The 21,643-nt window shown below is 34.7% G+C and overlaps 1 protein-coding gene across 3 annotated transcripts in view; it reads right to left on the reverse strand.

Annotated features, from left to right (window-relative positions):
* The window catches only part of NFXL1 (nuclear transcription factor, X-box binding like 1), a 66,431-nt gene that overhangs the window by 30,078 nt on the left and 14,710 nt on the right, over nucleotides 1-21,643 (reverse strand). For all 3 annotated transcript variants that reach the window (XM_002814724.5, XM_002814725.5, XM_002814723.5), the window contains exons 7-17: nucleotides 21,433-21,594; nucleotides 21,231-21,331; nucleotides 20,441-20,555; nucleotides 18,979-19,103; nucleotides 16,636-16,758; nucleotides 13,073-13,163; nucleotides 8,313-8,433; nucleotides 7,927-8,086; nucleotides 6,780-6,871; nucleotides 1,821-1,842; nucleotides 1,252-1,392 (exon numbers count right to left, since the gene is read on the reverse strand). In XM_002814724.5, the coding sequence (XP_002814770.1) occupies nucleotides 1,252-1,392; nucleotides 1,821-1,842; nucleotides 6,780-6,871; nucleotides 7,927-8,086; nucleotides 8,313-8,433; nucleotides 13,073-13,163; nucleotides 16,636-16,758; nucleotides 18,979-19,103; nucleotides 20,441-20,555; nucleotides 21,231-21,331; nucleotides 21,433-21,594 (1,253 nt within the window). The remainder of the gene's footprint in view (nucleotides 1-1,251; nucleotides 1,393-1,820; nucleotides 1,843-6,779; nucleotides 6,872-7,926; nucleotides 8,087-8,312; nucleotides 8,434-13,072; nucleotides 13,164-16,635; nucleotides 16,759-18,978; nucleotides 19,104-20,440; nucleotides 20,556-21,230; nucleotides 21,332-21,432; nucleotides 21,595-21,643) is intronic.

Genomic DNA, 21,643 nt, shown 5'->3' on the forward strand with positions numbered 1-21,643 from the left:
ATCACTGAATCTACACTTACTAAATTATCTTCCTGGATCACTTCCAATATCAAGTTCTATCTTCGTTAAGAAATACAGCAAGTCCATCTGTCAAATATCATATGCAGTTCTCATTTAAAAAGAAAAACAGAAGCTTTAACCCAGGAAGCAATTTGGGGATAATCCACAATAAATCTCTAATAGTCATATCAGCTTTGAAAATAAGCTTTTTCTGACTCACTTCGTATTCTGGAAATCTGGAAGAGGGAAGCCATAGAGCAGCTACACCCTAACTAGTTAAAATGATTTTGTATCATTATTTGTTAGTTTGATTTTATAATTCTAGTATCTTTTTTGTTTTATCGTGAGTACATTTTTGAGGGTCAAGGCATGGAACAATGAAGAAATTAAAAGCGATACATTTACACATATGTTTGCTCATGAAAAAGAAGAATACCTATGTTGTCATGTATTATAAATTAAAGACAAAAAAATAACCTAACGATGCAACTAAAATTTTCAATAAGTCATATTAATAATTTAAATAGTTGTAAATTTAATGTTAATAATAAAGTGACACTTAAAATTTTCTAGCCTATTTCTCATTTAGACACTAGTATTACAACTCCCTATAGAACAAAAGTCTAGAAAAAAATTATTTTACAACTAAAGTTTAACACTAGCTGCATTTGTTTTTCCTTGTAAGATAAGAATTTTCAGAGATCTTTGAAAAGCTGAGTTCTCATACACTTGTAAAATGCTTTTAGTTAACTATACACATAGAAACACTGCTCATCTGTGATGCCATTTATTTTACTTTTAACAAAAGATTGGGAATTTATTTAAATTTATTAAAATTATGAACATCATCCATCCTGTGTGGTCAGGTTTGAAAACTAACTTAGAGTAAATGCTCTAAACTCAGATATGAACAGAGAGAAATGGAGGTGATACTCTTACTTACTATCTAAGAAGATACATAACCTATGTATTTTTATCATAAAACCATATCCTATGTATTAACACAGGTACAGTATGCAAAGGGTTCCACATTAAAAGGCACATTATTATGAGCTGGAATAAAGACACAGAACTATACACACCAAGCTGTTTAAGGCCAGCTGTCTTAGGAAAGGAAAAGAAGGAGAAGGGATGAGGGCAAAAAAAGAGGCAGGAAGCTAAAGCAAAACAGAAAAATATTTATGGTATAACTGTTGAAAAAACGTTTCAAGAATACTACGGGCAGATATACATTCAATCTAAGAACATTACCTTGTTTTTTCCAGTGCAGCCATCAGTTTTGGTTACTTTGTGGCATTCTTTCATACATGTGTGATTCTGACAATCTAAGATTCTTCCACAAACTCTTTTACAAGAGTAGGGTCCTACAGCATGGCATGGTAGTGGACTCACCTTAAAAAATAAAGGAAATCAGCACAGCACACATTACTCAAACGTTTCTGGACATATTATATGTTTACAAAATTTTATGCTATCATCTGAGAACAAATTTCAGAAAAGTATAAGTTTGCACGCATAATAATATTATCAAAATCAAAGTAACCTATCAAAATATTCCAAAGTAATGAATGCCAAGAAGCAAAATGTTCTCCTCCTAAAAGGAAAATTCAATATGATTCTGTAGTGAATGCATATCCACAAGCTAATTCTCAAATAAAGGCACTACATATTTTTTAAATTAGTAGATAAACTTTATACTCTTTATAACAGTAAAATAACAATACTTAGACTTTATTATTTCTAACAACTCTAGTAAAGTTATACTAGTATGTAATAGTATAGATTATAAGCTTTACTTAAAAATTGTGCCTGCAACTTACCTCATGTTTCCCAAGACATTCCCTACAACGAAAAAATAAAATAGAATGAAAACATTACAAATTATTCCAAAATAATACCTAAAGATGCTAACTCTACTAGCATTAAAAAAATAAACACATATGGAATAAGCAATTAGAGTAAAGTTACAGGACACAAAGTTAATATAAAAAGGTCAACTGATTTCCTATATAGTAGCAATGAGCAATTAGAATTTGAAGTTAAAAACATAACACTACATTAGCACAAAAAATGAAATACTTGGGTATGAATTTAACAAAATATATACAAGATCTCCACGGGAAAACTACAAAATACTGATGAAGGAAATCAAAGATTTAAATAAATGAAGCAATATTCCATGTTCACAGTTATGAAGGCTCAAAATTATTAAGATGTTGTTTATTTCCAATTTGATCCAGATTCAACATGATTCCAATCAAAATCCCAGCAAGTTATTTTCTATATATCAACAGATTCTAAAGTCTATATAGAAAGATAACAGACTCAGAACAGCCAACACAACACTGAAGAAAGCAAAGTTGAAAGACTGACACCACCCAACTTCAAGAATTACTATAAAGCTACAGTGATCAAGACAGAATGGTACTGATTAAAGAACAGGCAAATAAATGAATGGAAGAGAACAGAGAGACCAGAAATGGAACCACACAAATCATAGTCTACTGATCTTTGGCAAAAGAGCAAAGGCAATTGAATGAAGAAAGGACATTCTTTTCAATAAATGATTCATGCTGGAACAAATGGACATCCGCTTGCAAAAAAAACCTAAGCAGACCCTAAGCCTTTCACAACAGTTAACTCAAAATGAATCACAGCTCTAAATGTAAAATGCAAAACTACAAAACACAGACAATCTGGGTAATTTGGGTTTAATTATGACTTTTAGATACAACACCAAAAGCACAATACCTGAAATAAAAATGGATGATAGATGTCATTATACTAAAAATTACAGCTCTGCAAAGAACATTTAGAGAATGAAAAGCCACAAAGGCTGCGTGCAGTGGCTCACACCTGTAATCCCAACACTTTAGGAGGCTGAGACAGGAGGATCACCTGAGCACAGGAGTTTCAAGACCAGCCTGAGCAACATAATGAATCCGTCCCTACAAAAAATTAAAATTAAAAAAAATTAGTTGAACATGATAGTGCACGCCTACAGTCCCAGCTACTAGGCGGTTAGGGGTAGGGCTGAGGTTGAAGGATCATTTGAGCCCAGGAGGTCCAGGCTGCAGTGGAGTGTGATGAAGCCACTGCACTCCTACTCCATGAAAAGCCTGGGTGACAGAACTGAGATACTGTCTCAAAAAAAAAAAAAAAAAAAAAAAAAGAAGGTTAAAAAGATAAGCCACAGACTGGCAGAAAATACTTGGAAAATGCACAGCTGGTAAAGGACTTCTCTTCAAAATATACTCAATAAGAAAGCAAATAACGCAATATAAAAATGGGCAAAAAGGAACAGGAAATTAAACACTGCACGTTAAACACTGCATGTTCTCACATGTAGAAGCTAAAAAGTTGATCTCATAGAAATAAAAAGCAGAATAGTTACAGGATGGAAAAGGTAGAGGGAGGAGGGGATAAGAGAGATTTGTTAAAAAACAAAATTACAGCTAGATAGGAAGAACAAGTTCTGGTGTTTTATAGTTATCCTACAGTGCTATAAAACTATTGTTATCTATTGTTAACTATAGATAACAATAGTTACCTATAACAATGGATATCTATAGATATAGATATCTATAACTATAGTTAACGATAGTTAACAATAATATATATTTTCAAATAGCTAGAAAAGAGGATACTGAATGTTCCCAAAACAAAGAAATGATGTCTGAGATAATGGATACGCTAATTGCCCTGATTTATCACTGTATATCACACTGTATGTACTGAAACAGCATTACATTTCCTATAAACATGTATAATTATCATGTATCAATTAAAAATAGAACGGCTAAAATCCAAAACACTGACAATACCATATGTTGGTGAGAATAAAGAGCAACAATTCTCACTCACTGTTGTGAGAATGCAAAATGATTCAGACACTTTAGTAAACTGTTTGACAGCTTCTTACAAAGCTAAACAAAGTCTTACCATGTGATCCAGCAATTACACTCCTAAGTATTTACCCAAATGAGCTGAAAACTTATGTCTACACAAAAATCTGCACATAAATGTTTATAGCAGCTTTATTCTTAATTGCCAAACTTGGAAGCAACCAAAATGTTCTTCTATGGTAAATGGATAAACAAACTATGGTACCTTTATGCAATGTATTATTATTCAATGATAAAAATAAATGAGCTACCAATCCATGAGAAGACACAGAGGAACCATAAAACCATACTGCTAAGTGAAGAAGCCAGTCTGAAAATGCTATACACTGTAAAAGTCCAACTATTGACATTCTGGAAAAGGCAAAACTACAGAGACAGTAAAAAGATACGTGGTTGCTAGGAGTTTGAGACGGTGAGGAGAAAAGAAGGTTGAACAGGTATAGCACAGGGCATTTTTAGGGCAGTGAAACTATTCTGTATGAAACTATAATAGTAAATACATGACACTACGCATTTGTCAAAACCCACAGAACCATACAACACAGAAAGTAAATCCTAATGTAATCTATGGACTTTAGCTAATAATAAAGTACCAATATTGGTTCCTCAACTGTAAAAATTGTATCACTAATGAAAGTTGGTAATAGAGAAAACTGTGGTATGGGGGCACACATAGGAACTCTCTATACTTTCTGTGCAATTTTCTCTGTAAACGTGAACACATTCTTAAAAAATAAAGTCTATTTAAGAAAATAAACACATCATTTCCCTTTCCAGGGACTGGCTTAAAAATGGTCTAATGAAATGTCAAAAGAGTTCTCCTGTGGAGCTTCGGAGAAGTTTCCTTACCCTTTAAAAAAAGAAGAAGAAAAGGAAAAGGCGATGATGATGACGCACAGAAGGCATACACATTTCCATTTCTCCCTTTGCAAACTTTCATGTCTGGATTGAGAAGCTAACAGAAAGGCAAACAGCCTGAGGTCAAAGATGACACACTGAGGATAACAAAATGGAAAGACAATCTGAGCTCTTGACGATGTGTGACTGAATGAACCAAATTAAACAATTATACAGCTGCTCTACTTCCAGTCTAATTATGTGAGGGATAAATGTTACTGCGCTTTTTCTTTAGGTTTTCATTTAGATTTTATAGTTTCTACTGTACAAATCTTATATTCTTTTATTGAATTTCTTAAACAAAATGTTCTTTTCAGACTATGTAAGTGGAATTGTTTTCTTAATTTCATTTTCAGATTGTTTCCAGTGTACAGAAATTCCACTGACTTTGTATAGTGATGTTTTCTACAACAGTAATGAACTCATTAAGTAACTCTAATAGCATTTTTGAGGACTCCTTAAGACTTTTCACACACAAGATCATGTCATCTGAAAATACAAATAGTTCTTCTTTATTCCAAGTAAAAAGACATTTTTAATTTCTTTTTCTAGCCTAATTGTTCTGGTTAAAAATTCTAGTACAATCTTGAAAGAAGTGGCAGGAGCAGGCATCCTAGTCTTGTTCCTGTTATTAGGGAGAAAACTTTTAATCTTTCACCACGACGTATTATGTGAACTGTGTGGCTTTTCACAGATGCCCTTTATCAGGTTAAGAAAATTATCTTTTCTTCCACGTTTTTTGAGTGTTTTTATCAAGAAAGTGTGTCAGATTCTGTCAAATGCTGTGCTACATCTTGAACCCGGAAAGAGAAGGTTGCAGTGAGCCAACATTGAATCACTGCACTCTAGCCTGGGTGACAGAGACTCCATCTCAAAAAAAAAAACAGACTAAGGAACTCAATGGTAATTAGGTACTTATGACCTAATTACTTAGGTAATTATGACAACATTTTCGTGCCTATGAATTATAATATCAATGTCTCTTCTGTTTCTCTCAAGGAAAAATTTTAGACCACTAATAATTCTAACTTAGAGATATTAGCAACAACTTGGTTCCTCAGGATTATAACTTAAGTCCTCAGTAAAAGAGTAGTCTCAAATAACTGAATACCTACATGAAAAACCTCTCTGCTAACTACAAAGCCCACCTCCATTAAATCTACAGACTAAAATTACCCTATTTGTGCGTGTATCTCCTAACAACACTTTGCCTCCCAATTTGACTGTGTGACCAATACACAAAAATATACATGCTATTTCAACTGGGAGGAATGTTGTGGAAATGAAAGCTTTTAGAATTAAAAAACAAAAACAATCCTCTCTTTAAAAGATCAATACACCAGAAATACCAATGTTTAATTTGGCACCTCAGTTGTAGACAACAGCCCCTTTTCTAATTTTACGTTGCTTCTCAGCATTCTGCGCTTCTTTTTTCCCTATACTCCATAACCTCTGCTGGAAGTATAAAAAGTTCCAGGATTCCGTATTACTGTAGGTTCAGCTCCTTACAGCTCAGTCCCAGTCATTCACTGGCCCATCCAGGAAACTACTTCCTCTCATTTCCAAGGCTTCCTTTAAATATTCCCCAAGTTTGCCTTATCTAAAACCTGGCTTTCTTCTGTCTTCAGGGAGCTTACACTCCAGTATGGGAATCGTCGGGAAAACTAACAAATGATGTTCCTTGGATTTGTTTTTGTAATTGCATGCAGAAGTTGCTATGGAAAGCTAAGAAGGGCATCAAACTCCAATTGGGGGTAAAGACTCAAAAAAAGATATCTATAGTAGGTTTATATGCAAGTATGACAAACATGTTTGAAAAGAATGAAGGTTAAGACAGACAGACTAGTTGATAGGCTAGGCCTGAAATAATAATGAACTGAACTAAGAAAAAAGGGAGATTGACTTCAGATACCCTTTAAGCCTACGTCAAAAGTTTTGTTTTTTTTTATTTTTTTTAATTGAAATTCTAATACTTACATAAGAATAGGAACTTGACATGGAGGACACGGTAATGCAGTCTGAATAAATGCTGGCTCAGAAGGCTGTTCCCAAGGGCCTGTAGGCTGGTGCTACAAATAAAATACATAAGAATTTTAAGTCAGAGGGATTAAATCATATGGCCATTTAAGAATCTAAGAAAATAGTTCCATGTATCCTCTGCTCAAGCAGGTTGAAATTTTTTCAAATAATCAATAAATTGTGCTTACTGAAATATTTCATTTTATCTGTATTAAATGAAATTGTTCCCCTCCACACACATTTGATATTAATAACTGAGACAGAATCCAGTTTATAAATCGTAGAACAAAGGCAGTATAGCCTCCTTTACTTCCAATAAGGAAATGAGAAAAACAATTGGAAACTCCAACATCTACCAATTGAATATAATCTCCATTATTTTATTCACTGTTGTTCCTCAGCACCTAAAAAAATGCTTGATTATTTAGTAAGGGCTCAATAAATGTTCATGAGGCCGGGCTGGGCGTGGTGCCTCACGCCTGTAATCCCAGCACTTTGGGAGGCGGAGGCAGGCGGATCACTTGAGGTCAGGAGTTTGAGACCAGCCTGATCAACAAGGTGAAACCCCATCTCTACTAAAAATACAAAAATTAGCTGGGCATGGTACCAGGCACCTATAATCCCAGCTACTCAGGAGGCTAAGGCATGAGAATCACTGAACCCGGGAGGTGGAGGTTGCAGTGACCCAGATCACACCACTGCACTCAGCCTGGGCAACAGAGTGAGACTCTGTCTCAAAAAAAAAAAAAAAAATTAAATAACTAAAAATAAATAAATATTAAATATTAAAAAGTGAACAAATCTTTAAAATAAGGTTATAGGAGATATCTATAACCCTAAACCACAATATATGAAGGAGGACTGCCAAATTCATCTATATCATGATCATAATGTAACTATCACACTGTATTTGCAAACATTGGTTTCACTCCTTTTCTACGCTGAGTTGCTTAAAACAAAATCAAGTCTTGATTACCTTGTACCCTGCTCCAAGCACAGTGCTTCCGAATAAGTGCTTAATCATTGCTCGTTGAAAAACTAAGTAAAAGCAAGAAAGTACAACCCACAGCAATGCACTATTTCTCTAATAGCATTATTCCCTTACCCTGCCAGTCTGCTTTATTAATGCTTGATCATGACACGGAGCAGGACACAAGTGACCACATTTCTCCAAAACTTTTTGGCAAGGTTGATGACATGGTGGACAAGAACCAAAGTGACAGCGATGTTTTTCTTGACTTGTATGATGACAAGTTGGTGGTCGACTAAATCATAAAGTACAATTTTCAAAAATTACTTTTAGTCATTGAATAATTACATCTAAAGGACAATTATCTATTTACATATCTTCTGATTCCATATAGAATGAGTATACTGTGAATATTAATATTTTAAAACACTAAAGCAAAATTAAATTAAAATATTAAAAGCCAATATGAATTTAAATTTGTACAACATCAGATGGAAGCTTGTGCAAAGCTTCAAACTCACCTGCATTGCTCCTTGCACTTGGGTGGTCTTGTGGTACGTTCTCGGCCACAGGGCACTGTCACCTTTGTATTGCCACAATTACACTTCACATCTACTGTTTCTGGGCAGGGATAGCAACTGCCTGAAAAAAAAAGTCTGACAATTAAAAAGATTCCTTAACTACCCAAATGCCTATCAATGGTAAAATACATAAATTTAGTACATTCACACAATGGGATACTCTACAACAAGAATGAAGAAACTACAACAACATGAATGAATTTTACCACCAAACATTGAGCCAGACACAAAGAGTACATAGTGCATGATTCCATTTATATAAAGTAAACAAGAAAAACTAATCTGTACTGTTCAAAATCAGAGTGATAGTTATGAAGGATGCAAGGAAGGTGTTGAAAATTCTGGTAATGTTCTGTTTAATGATGTAAGTTTTGGTTACCTGGCTATGTTCAGTTTGTAAAAATTCAACAAGCTGCATACTTTTTATTTGTAATACTTTTCTCTTTTTTTTTTTTTTGTAACAGGGTCTCACCCTGTTGCTCAAGCTGAGTGCTGTCGCATGATCATAGCTCAGTGCAGCCTCAACTTTCTGGGCTCAAGCAATCCTCCCACATCAGCCTCCCAAGTAGCTGGGACTACAGACACACACCACCATGCCCAGCTAATTTTTGATTATTTATAGAGATGGAGGGGTCTCACTATGTTGCCCAGGCTGGTCTCAAACTCCTGGACTCAAGCAATCTTCCCACCTCAGCTTCCCAAATGCTGGGATTACAGGCGTGAGTCACTGCACCCAGCCCCTGATTTATAACACTTTTCTCTCTGTACACTGGTACCTCAATAAAGTTTTAGACATTTCTCTAAAATGTGCTAAAACTTCTGTTTTAAATAACAAATTTAACACATTACTCATTCAAAACTAAAACAAGCAAAAATGGATTTAAGTCTTTGGAAAATTTAACATTAACAATAATATCACTGGCCTACTTTCATACATCTATCCAAGTACACAATTTTTAGATGAATTCCCAATAACTTCTTTCTCATTACCTGATATTGGTTAGTAGCAAGTACAGTCAATTTTCCATTAATTGTACTTTGTGAAAGACTAAGTACTAAGCCACCATTTTAGGATATAATCCCAAATATATCTCTTCTAAACATAAAAAAAAAAATGTTATTTTGGTTTCAGCTTTTTACGCTCTTTTGTTATGGGTTGGCAGAAATATAAAAAAACAAAATCAAAGAAATCTTTAAAGCAGGCTATAAAGTTCGCTCCAAGAGGTTCTGTCATCATCTTAAGGGCTTTTGTCCACTCTAGTTTTCCCAGTAAGGAACTCCATCAGAAATGAAATAATTAAGGAAGAAGAGTTTTCAACGAAGAAATGAATATCTTAAAGAGACTGTTGCCTAGGTGTCAGGACCAAGCAAAACATGGACCGGGAGTTAACCTGATAAAAAAAAGATTAAAGATGGACAATATCCTGGCTTAAGTGCCTCTAGAAGTTCAAAATAGTTCCCTAAAACAAACACAAATTAAGAATTATAATTCAAATAATGAACATAGAAAAAGAGAAAATTAGAGGTAAAACATCGTAGGGTCAAACATAACATTTATTATACAAAACACCAAATGTGCTTTGACACATATATTCTTGATGTTAATGCAAGTCAAGTTATCCTAACCCACATATCAAGTTTTATTTTTATTTTACCTAAAGAATGACTACAAGTTGTATTTTTAAAGTTGATAGTGATATTTAAGGCGGTTCTCATTCGGCATATTATATCAGCTTCTATACTTAACAATGACAATTTTTCGTTCATCTTCAGCAGAGGAACTTATCAAACATAACTTTTTTGTTATTCTAAACAACAGTATCACATTTTTAAAAATTAAATCTCAAAAATAAGGGATAATTTCTCTAAACAGTCTCCCTACTGACCAACAGAATTCATTATAATTAAAATAGCTTCCGTGATAATACTTTCAAAATGAAAAAATAGTATAGGGAGACTATAATTATACTGACCAATACCAATTAATAGCCAAAAGAGGCATGATTCGGGTAGTTCTAAAACTATAAACACAGATGCTCCTGAACTTAAAAAAACTATAAATCAGCTGGGCACTGTGGCTTATGCCTGTAATCCCAGCACTTTGGGAGGCCGAGGCGGGCAGATCACGAGGTCAGGAGATCGAGACCATCCTAGCCAACATGGTGAAACCCCGGCTCTACTAAAAATACAAAAATTAGCTGGACGTGGTGGCATATGCCTGTGATCCCAGCTGCTCGCGAGGCTGAGGCAGGAGAATCACTTGAACCGGGAAGTCAGAGGTTGCAGTGAGCCGGGATCGCGCCACTGCACTCCAGCCTGGTGACAGAGAGAGACTCCGTCTCAAAAAACAAAACAAAACAAAACTATAAATCAAATTTTCATATACCCACAACACAAACATGCAGTTAGTATATTCCCCCTATAAATTACTGTATAATTCTGATTATGAAGGATTCTAGAATGATGGAAAAATGGTATGAAATTATGACTCCACATTCTTTTATAACCGTAGATGAAACAAATATTGACAGTTGCACAACAGCATCTTCCACACACTTTACATCAGGGAAAATTTTGTTGTGACTAATAAGCTTTTTTAAGGGTTAATAGAAATCTATAAAAACAAAACAAACAAAAAAACACCACTCTACCAAAAAATATCAAAACCTGAATCTGATCAAACCTCTAGATCCAATTAACAGGTTATCGAAAATATAGAGGACAGAGGAACATGTTAAATAATACCACAGAGATGCAATCTGCAAAACCCAGACTCTGAGAAACTAAATAAAGCAATCTAGTTTCTTCAACAAATAAGTCACAAGGGGAAAAAAGGAGATAGAGGATGGAAATTATAAATTAAAAGACTTTAGAGACAAAACCAATTACAACATGTCAATTTCATTAGGTTTTTGAGTCTATAAACTGATGTAAAAAATGAAGTTACTTATGAGACAACAAGAAATTTGAAAACCAGATATTTGCTGATATGAAGAAATATGTTAACTACGTTTAGGTTAAGAATCCATCTTTTAGAAACAAATACTGAAATATTTATGGGCTTTGCTTCACAAAAATATGAGACAGGGAAATGCTTCCAACACTTCTCCAGTAAGTATGATATTTGCTCTAAACTTTTTGCAGATACTCTTTATCAGGTTAAGGATATGTCTATTTCCAATTAAATTTTTATCTTATATAGATGTTAGACATTTATCAAGATGATCTCATTCCTCCTTTGGTCTTTTAATGTGGTAAATTACATAATATTAGATTTACTACTGTTAAACCAGTTATATCACAGAGATGTAGTTTGCAAAAATCTGCAAAAACTCAATGGGTCAGTGATGTAATGACTATAAAAGAAAATAAAATCTTTCTAGTGTTGGTGAGAGCATACCTGAAAAGCTATTTCTAAACTTCACTGACAAATCAAAGAACACCTACAGGAAATGTCTACAGGGTAAATAGAATCTGACACTTTTACTAATGGGGAAGGAATGTAGTATAATGGAAATAACATAAACACTGGGTTCACATCCTGACTCTGTGACTAGTTCTATTAACCTTGGGCCAATAGTCTCCTGGCCTGTTCCATATATAAAATAATAGTAGTTCCACATACGCTGCAGGATTTCTGAAAGGATAGGGAGATCAACTGAGAAACAGTTCAGTAGTTTGTTCTAGGTATTAAACTACTAAATGGCAGAGTCTAGGCTTAAATCCAGGATTTCTTCCTCTAAGTCCACGATCTTTCCAATACTGTACACCATATCTCAGTAGATTCCATTTCATATCAACATAATCCAAATTACTGAAGTTAACTCAGTTTTTAATGTCTAGTAATAACTTGTAACATAATTCTCAAAGTATAGTCCAGGAACCCTAGTGGTTCTTGAGACTCTTTCAGGAGGTCTGCAAGGTCTCACATGCATAGTTTTCCAGAATCTAGTGAAAAGTGACATCCATAGCAGACTGAATGCCAGAAGCATATATGTGAATCCAGCTATTTTCTGTTAAGCTAGACATTAAAGACATTTGTAAAAATGTAAAATTTTCTACTTTTTTCAGAAAATAGTTATTTTTCATAAAACATATTACTTGTATTAAGATATAATGGTTTATTATTGCTATTTTTTAAAAAATAATATTATTACATTTTATTTTAATTTCAAATACAATAAATGTCAATGAATAAAACTCACATTAACAAAAGCCCTTTGGGGACCAAAAGAGTCTAAAGGGGTCATGAGATCAAAATGTTTAAAAATCACCAGCTTCGGACATATCTAATCCTTTACTAGATTTAACTACAAATAAGTATATAAAATTCAGAATAAATAAGGTGTTCAAAACGCTATGAACACCTTCATTGACTAAAAAATTGTGTGGGGAAAGTTAGGAAGTGGGAAAACAATATGGTGTTATAGAAAGGACAATACTTTTATATACAGAAATCCTGGGTTCAAATGTACTAGACATTTCCCTGAGTAAGTTACTGAACCCTCTTAAGCTTCAACCTCTTTGCCTATAAAATAGAGACACTGGCAAACTGCCTTACCTTCTTCTCAAGGTTAAAAGAGTCAAGTGAGATAATGACTATAAAACACTATTTCAATACATTATATTGAATATTGACAATGAAAAAAAAACCACTACATCACTACAAACATAAAATCATAGCTATTATTAAAGTTTACCTCTGTGACAGACAGATGGACACTTATGGTTTCTACATCCTAAAGTCCGTCCACAGTTTTGATCACAAGGTGGACAGTTTCCAGGGCAACACTGAAGAGAAAGCAATATATAAAGAACAGGTAATTCAAAAACCCATGAATAACAGGCATGTCATTACTAGTTACAGAACTTATGGAAAGCAAAAGATACACTTTTCACTAAAAGAAGTATTCAAGAATATCAACATTCTTCTGGTAAGTAAACATACTCCACTAAGAACTTATGATGACCTAATTTAACAAATCAAGCTAAATTTTCCTGACTTTCAGTTAATTCTTCTATGATTCAAAACATTTCCATCAGATAATTTCATTCCTTTATCTGTGCAGAGACTAACAACATTAACCAAAGGAATGTCAATTCAGGAAAACAATTAGTCTGGTTTTTAAAAAAATTTAATTAAAATCAATTCAACGTATAGATTCATTTGGCAGTTATTTATTTTCTTTCTTTTTCTCTTTTTCTTTTTTTTTTTTTTTCTTGAGACAGGGTCTGGCTCTGTTGCCCAGGTTAGAGTGTAATGGCACAGTCTTGACTGACTGCAATCTCCACCTCCCAGGCTCAAGCCATCCTCACACCTCAGCCTCCTGAGTACCTAGTTCTACATGCTCTCCCCACCACACCTGAGTAGTTTGTGTATTTTTGGTAGAGATGGAGTTTTGCCATGTTGCCCAGGCTGCTCTCAAACTCCTGAGCTCAAGCGATCTGCCTGCCTTGGCCTCCCAAAGTACTCAGATTATAGGCATAAGCCACTGCTCCTGGCTTTGTCTGGCAGTTATTTTCAAACCATAGATTAAGAGACTAAAGAAGAGAAGCAGAGATAGGCTACCTGCATCCAGCTTTCTTTGTCACTTCCCTGGTTTCACAGACACTTCCGTGTCTGTGAGAAATACAGCTATCTATGACCTGTCCTAATTTTTCAATCATGGACACCAGTCAACTACTTCAAGTCTATATTGCCATCTTAACTCTTTCCTTAATTTCTTACTTACCTAACTTTGGAAAGCAAATACAGACTACAATTGTCTTAAAGAAACTTAGGGTTGCATGTAAGAGTAAGTTTCATTATATAAAAATAGCTAAAAACAAAATGTACATTATTAAAAAGCAACTAAGTCAATATAGTTTATTCTCAAAAATTAGCCAGGCATGGTGGTGCGTGCCTGTAGTCCCAGCTACTCGGGGAGGCTGAGGCAGGAGAATTGCTTGAACATGGGAGGCAGAGGTTGCAGTGAGCCGAGATCACACCACTGCACTCCAGCCTGGACGACAGAGCATGACTCCATCTCAAAAAAAAAAAAAGGCAATATAGTTTATTCAATTAGACAAATGTTTATTGAGTAATACTATGTGCCTATCCTATCACTTTGCCAGTGGGGGAAAAGATTATGTGGTCCATGACTTGAATAAGCCAATAGACACTTCTGTTTCGAGTTATGATGGAGTAACAACAACCAGATTTACACTCCTGTCTCAAACCACTAGAAAACCAGATAAAAGATATGAAGCTGCAGTTTTCAGATATTAGATAATGAAGCAGCACAGATGGCAGTCCCTAACAGAAGGGAAACAAACTAGGTAAGTCTTGCAATGCTATCAGCTTACACATGAAGACTTATGGCTATAGCACAAGGAGGAAGATCATAAGCAGAATCTGGCTGTCTCATAAAGTTGAGTAGGCAAAATTCGTAGTTCAGAGAGGCCAGTGTGGCTAGAATTTGTGCAGAGAAGGCAGCAGTACAGAAAAAGCTCTGAAGAACTCCAGAAAGAACTTCTTGGGTCTTTGGCTGAGTACTGGTCTGTATGTGTGTGAGAGGAAACAATCCAAAAGCTGAGAAAGAACCACTGGAAGGAGAAGGCAGAATAATTTCAAGAGATCACACAAAGCTAGGAAAAAGTCTGTGTTCCTTACAGCCAGAGTAGAAGGACCTTCTAATACCTGGGCATCAAGTAGAGTACTTAGAAGACTTACTGCCTCAGTAATGGGGCCAAATTAGCCCTAAACAAAAGAGTGTTCTGGTCACACTTAAAAATATCAAGCCTCTGAAAGAACAAGCAGTTTTTGAGTAACTTAACTTTGTCCCAGAATAAGGCTTAAAAATATTTAAAGAAATACAAATAAACAAACAAAAAGAACCAGCACCCAAAAATGTAAAGTTCATGTCTAGAAACAATCAAAAATCATCTAGCAGACAAAGAAGCAGGAAAATATAACCCCAAAAAAGCAGAAAAGTCAATAAACAGAAACAGACTCAGAAATGAGAGATAACAGAATTAGTACACAGGGATATTAAAACAGACATTACAAATATAGCCTATCTCACATTCAAGTAGATAGAGGAAGCATGAACATGCTAAGGAGAAACACGGAAGATATAAAAAAGACCCAAATCCAACTTCTAGAGATGAAAATACACAACTTCTCAGATGAAAAACACAGGATGGGATAAAAAGCAGATTAGACAAAGCAGAAGAAAATTAGCAATGTTGAAGACAAAACTATTATAAACTAAAACAGAAACAGACTGAAAAATAAATATAGTATCAGTGAACTTAGAAATTCAAGCAGCATATAATATATATGTCCTCAAAGTCTCAGAAGGTGATGGGTAGGGGAAAACAGAAAAAAAAAAATCTGAAGAAATAAAAACCAAAAATTTCACAAATATAATAAAAACTATAAACCTACAGACCTAAGCAGCTCGATGAAAACTAAGTTAAGAAACATAAAGAACACCATACCAAGGAACACCAGAAACTGCTGAAAACTGGGGATACAGAGAAAGATCTTAATAACCAGCCAGAAAAAAAGAGAAACAATCAGTACAGAGGAACAGATACAACAATCACAGCATACTACTTATTGGAAAAAATGCAAGCTAAAAGATAGTAGAGCAATACCTTTTAAGTATGGGGGTTAAAAACTGCCAAACTAGAACTCTAAAGTAAAAATATTTTTCACAAAGACTAAAGAAAGGTATATTCAGACATACAAAGTTGAAAGAATTCATGGCCAGCACTACTAGAAATGTTAAAGGAAATCCTTCAGAATAGAAAAAAAAATGAAATGTGAATCTATACAAAAAGATGAAAAGCACCTAAGTAAGTATGATGATAAATATCAAAAATTACTTTTTCTTATTTTTTCAAGCTCTTTAAAAGATAACTGATTATTTAAAGCAAAAGTAAAGACAATGTATTTGGGGTTTACAAAATACACAAATATAAAATGTATGAAAATCATACATTTCAGTGATCAGAAATAGTCAGTGATCAGAAATATCAAGCTGAGAGGACAATGCACAGGACAAGAAACTCTTCTCATTTGAAAAAATTGGTACAATTCCCACTAGTACAAAAATTACCTAGATTAAGGTTAATCTAGAATATTTACTAATATATTAAAGCAAAGCATATACCTGAACATTTGAGAAACAATTCAAGACAGCACTTATTGTGGGCCCAAAATGGAGAAATTCAATACAGTCTATAAATCAGAGGTTTCCAAGGTTAATACACAAACCTTTCTTCTACATTGATGCTTCTGACAGTCACGCATCTTAACACACTTAGTTTCACACAGATAAGGTTTATGACAAGGCATTCGTTTTGTATGCTTTCCACAGCGACAATGCTTTTCCACTTCCTGGAAGAATAAAAGAAATGCTATTAAAATTGATTTTTGTTAATATTTTTTCCTCACATTGCAACTTCTACAATTATTAAAACATAATGAACAAAAATTTTAACACTAAATTTGTATAACAAACTTTACCAAAAACCAATTTGAATTTCCTAAAACATTTGCTTATATCTTACTTTGTTCCAAAAAGGACTTCATATAAATTTTGTTATTAAATTTAGAAAACTGATGTTGAATAGTAAAAAAAAAAAAAATCACATAATAAAACCACTTACATTTCATTACAACCATAACATCTGCAACTCTTGTCTCAGTAAAGCCAAAAAAACTAGATTATCTAGTAAGCTAACTTGTGGACTTGGTACTCCGGTCAAAACCAGAATGACATATACAACTTTAAAGTCTCAAGTCTAGGCCTCTACTGAAGTCTTGAACACTCGAAGTCACCCATGAGGGCTGGGATCAACTTCTTATGAACTCCAGTTAATGTTGATATTTTGACCTACTCTTGTTATAATGAATGTTCTGAATGGCATCTAAAATGAGGAATCCTTTCCAGATAGTTTTCAATTTACATTGCCAAGATTCATCAGAGGAATCACTATCTATGGCAGCTATAGCCTTAGGAAATGTATTTCTTAAAAAATACAACTTGAAAGTCAAAATTATTCCTTGATCCATGGGCTGCAGAATGGATATCGTGTTAGCAGACACGGCATAAAAACATTCATCTCTTTGTACACCTCAATCAGAGCTCTTGGGTGAGCACGTGCATTGTCAATGAGCAGTAATATTTTGAAAGGAATATTTCCTGATCAGTCAGTCTCAAGAGTGGGCTTATAACCATGCCATAAAGATGTGCTGTCCATAGATGTGCTGTCATCTAGGCTTTGTTGTTCCATTTGCAGAGCATAGGCAGACTAGATTTAGCAAAATTCATAAGATCCCTAGGATTTTTGAAATGGTAAATGAGCACTGGCTTCAATTTAAAGTCATCAGCTACATTAGCCCTTAAGAAGAATGTCAGCCTATTCTTTGACGGTTTGAAGCTTCAACCGTGAAAGTCCTATATGGTATCTTCTTCCAGTAGAAGGCTATTTCATCTCAGTTGAAAATCTTTTGTTCAATGTAGCCACCTTCATCAATTACCTTAGCTAGATCATCTGGATAACCCGACAGCTTCTACATCAACACTTGCTGTTTCACCTCGCACCTTTATATTATGAAGAGGGCTTCCTTCCTTAAACTTTATGAACCAACCTCTGCTAGTTTCAAACTTTTCTTGTGCAGCTTCCTCACCTCTCTCAGCCTTCATAGAATTGAAGTTAGGGCCTTGCTTTGGAGTATGTGGTTTAAGGTAATATTATAGTTACTTTGATCTTGTTTGCAGACCTCTAAATCTTCCTCCTTATCATCAATAAGGCTGTTTCACTTTCTTAACATTCCTGTATTCACTGCAGTAGCAATTTTAATTTCCTTCAAGAACTTTTCCTTTGCATTCACAACATGGCTAATTGATGCAAGAGAACTTTCAGCCTATTTCAGCTTTCAACTTGCCTTCCTCACTAGCTTAATCATCTCTAGCTTTTTATTTAAATGAGAAATGTGCGACTCTTCCTTTCACTTGAACATTTACAAAAGCCATTGTAGAGTTATCAATTGGCCTAATTTCAATATTGTTGTCTTTCAGGGAATAGGAAGGCCCAAGGAGAGGGAAAGAGATGGGGAACGACTGGTCAGTAGAGCAGTCAGAACACACGCACAACATTTAACCATTAAATTCACTGTCTAATATGGGCATGGTTTGTGGCACCCCCAAACAATCACAATAGTAACATCAAAGATCACTGATCACAGGTTATCATAACAGATATAATGATAATGAAAAAGTCTGAAATAGTGCAAGAATTACCAAATGTGACAGAGACATGAACACATACTGTTGGAAAAATGGAGCTGAAAGACTTGTTTTACAAAGGCTTACCATAAACCTTCAATTTATTAAAAACGCAGTATTGGCAAAGCACAATAAAGTGAAATGCAATAAAACGTGGTATGCCTGTACTCTCCTGCTTCTTACCCTAATATTAGGTCACTAAATTCATATAGATCATGACACAGATGTATATGAAAATAAGTAATAGAAAACAACCACAGGACAATCTCATTTGATATATTATGATAGGTAGCTCTTAAAAGTAACTATTACAGGAGATGACTAACTTGTCTACATGTTTCACAGGGACCTCGGTGACAACGCTGTGAACATCTATGGATTCCACATTCAAGTACTTTGTCACAACTGTCTCCACAAGTTGGTACATCCTCTGTACAAGGCAAAGAAAACTCTAAAAACACACAAAAAGTCAATGTTAATAATAAGAGACATTATTATTAAACATCAACAAAGTGCCATGTTCTTCAGGCTCCCTAAGGAATGCTAGCACCTTCAGACTATAAATTTTTGTATCCACATAATCATTGGGAAAAATTAACTTTAATGACAATAATCCCTAATATTTGTGAAGTTTATGGTTTTTAAAAAGAAATTTGACACAAGTTACCATCCTCAAGAAACACATTTTTATGGGCTATCTACTTCAGAAATAGTTATCTAAAGAAATGAGTAAAGACTACATAAACTATTCATGAATTTTCCTAATGTAAAAATTTGTTTTAAAAAACTTGCTCTGAACTACCCCACAAAGACAAAAAGAAAGATTTAGTCTTTAAAACACTGTAAAACTCAGGCCAGGTGCAGTGGCTCACACTTATAATCCCAGCACTTTGGGAGGCCAAGACAGGAGGATTACTTGAGGCCAGGAGTTCGAGGCCAGCCTGGGTAACATAGGGAGAGCCCATTTCTACAAAAAATTTTTTTAAATGAGCCAGGCATGGTGACAGGTGCCTGTATTCCCAGCTACTGAGACGGCTGAGGCAGGAGGATCACTTGAGCCCAGGAGTCTGAGGCTGCAGTGAGCTAGGATCACACCACTGCACTCCAGCCTGGGTGACAGGATAAAACCACCTCTCTTAAAAAACTGTAACAACTACAAAATTATAAAACTCACCTTTAACATAAACATATTGTGACAAGTATTAGAAGTAGTCTTATACATATGATGCTGTTATTTGTGGAGAGTCAAAAAAGCTTACTCAATGTGCTATCCTACTATGCCTTTATCTCAAAGCAGCCTAAAATAAACTCACCTATAACCTATTACATCATAGTGACAATAGCACAGCCTCCCCTATTATCAAACCCCACCAGACTGGTACATTTGTTATAACTGATGTACTTACATTGACACATCATAATCACCCAAAGATCATAGTTTATATAAGGGTTCACTCATGGTGTTGTATATTTTATAGGTTTGGACAAATGTATAATGACATATATCCACCATTATAGTATCACACTGAGGAGTTTCCCTGCCCTGAAAATCTTCTATGTCTCTCCTATTCATCTCTCTCTCTCTCCCCAACCCCTGGAAGTCATTGATCACCACAGTTTGGACCTTTCCAGAATGTCATATAGTTGGGGGCTTAAATTTTGTAGCTTTTTCAGACTGGCTTCTTTCATTTAGTAATATGCACTTAAGTTTCCTGGAGGACGTCTTTTGAATGTCTTTTCATGGCTTGACAGATCATTTCCTACATATAAAAAAAAAACAAGTCTTACTTGATTTCTGACATGGACAGAACCTTTTCCCAGATCGAGGACATTCTCCACAAGCACCAACATGGCACACTTGCTCACATGTGTGATTACCACATGGCAGTGTTTTTCCACATACCTAAAATAAAATGCAATAAACACTAATGAAGGATTTAAAAGTTAACAAAAAAAGACTTCATACAACACACAATCCATTTTTCAATCACAAATAAACAACTGCTTTACGTCCCTCATATTATTTTACTTTATATTTTATACAGGTGTCATACATATGTATATATAGATACATATATACATATGTATACACACACATATATTTCCTATGCACCAAAAAGTATATTTTAAAAATACAATACGGAAAAAAACTACATGCAGCTCCATATGGCCATTCACCAAGGAGTTCTAAGTGGCATTAAAACCATGCCAATTCTAGGACAAGCAACCTATAAAATCAATCTTACTTCCTCAATTGGATTAATTCAAGAAGCAGGGAGGGGTGCTGGTTGAAGAGAGGGGAAAGAGAAGAAGGGGACAAGAGCTAGCAAGGAAGAGTACAAATGTAGTGAATCCAAAATTCAACAAATAGCTGTTACTTTGAAAAAAACTTTTCCTCCAATAATTAAAAATGATATTAAATTTAAAAGTAGTTTCTTAAAACATGATATAATTCATCTGAGGTGCTATTCTTCCTTGCCTTTTATCCAACTAAACCTGATTAGCCTTGCTGCTTTCTAGGTTGTCTATGCTTTGTGTATTCTTTAACACCCACCTCTCGAAATGCATATAAACTTACTTGATCACAGTGCCATAGTGGACTTGCACAACTTCTTTCAGCTACTTTTTTGCCACAGACACACTTTTGTCTACTAACTCTTGGACAAGGCTGACAGCTTCCTAAAACCAGAATGATAAATTAGCACAGAAACATAAAAGCAATAAAGATTGCTTTGACTTTTGCTTAAAGTCAGAAAAATCTAATGGGTATGGCCTTTTACCTGCATGACAAGGATTTTCACACTTATGTTGCCCACAAAGCAACTTCTGTCCACATGGCAGCTGACAAGACCATTCCTTGGCACTGCACCTACGAGGGATAGGTTTTGCTTTCTTACAGTAACAAGTAGTTGTGACCATCTTTGGACAAGGAGGGCAGGGACCTAGAATTCAGTAAAAGCAAAAAAAAAAAAAAAAATCTAAAGTCAGAAA

The sequence above is a fragment of the Pongo abelii genome, chromosome 3 (genome assembly GCF_028885655.2).
Source record: "Pongo abelii isolate AG06213 chromosome 3, NHGRI_mPonAbe1-v2.0_pri, whole genome shotgun sequence".
Taxonomy (NCBI): Eukaryota; Metazoa; Chordata; class Mammalia; order Primates; family Hominidae; genus Pongo; species Pongo abelii.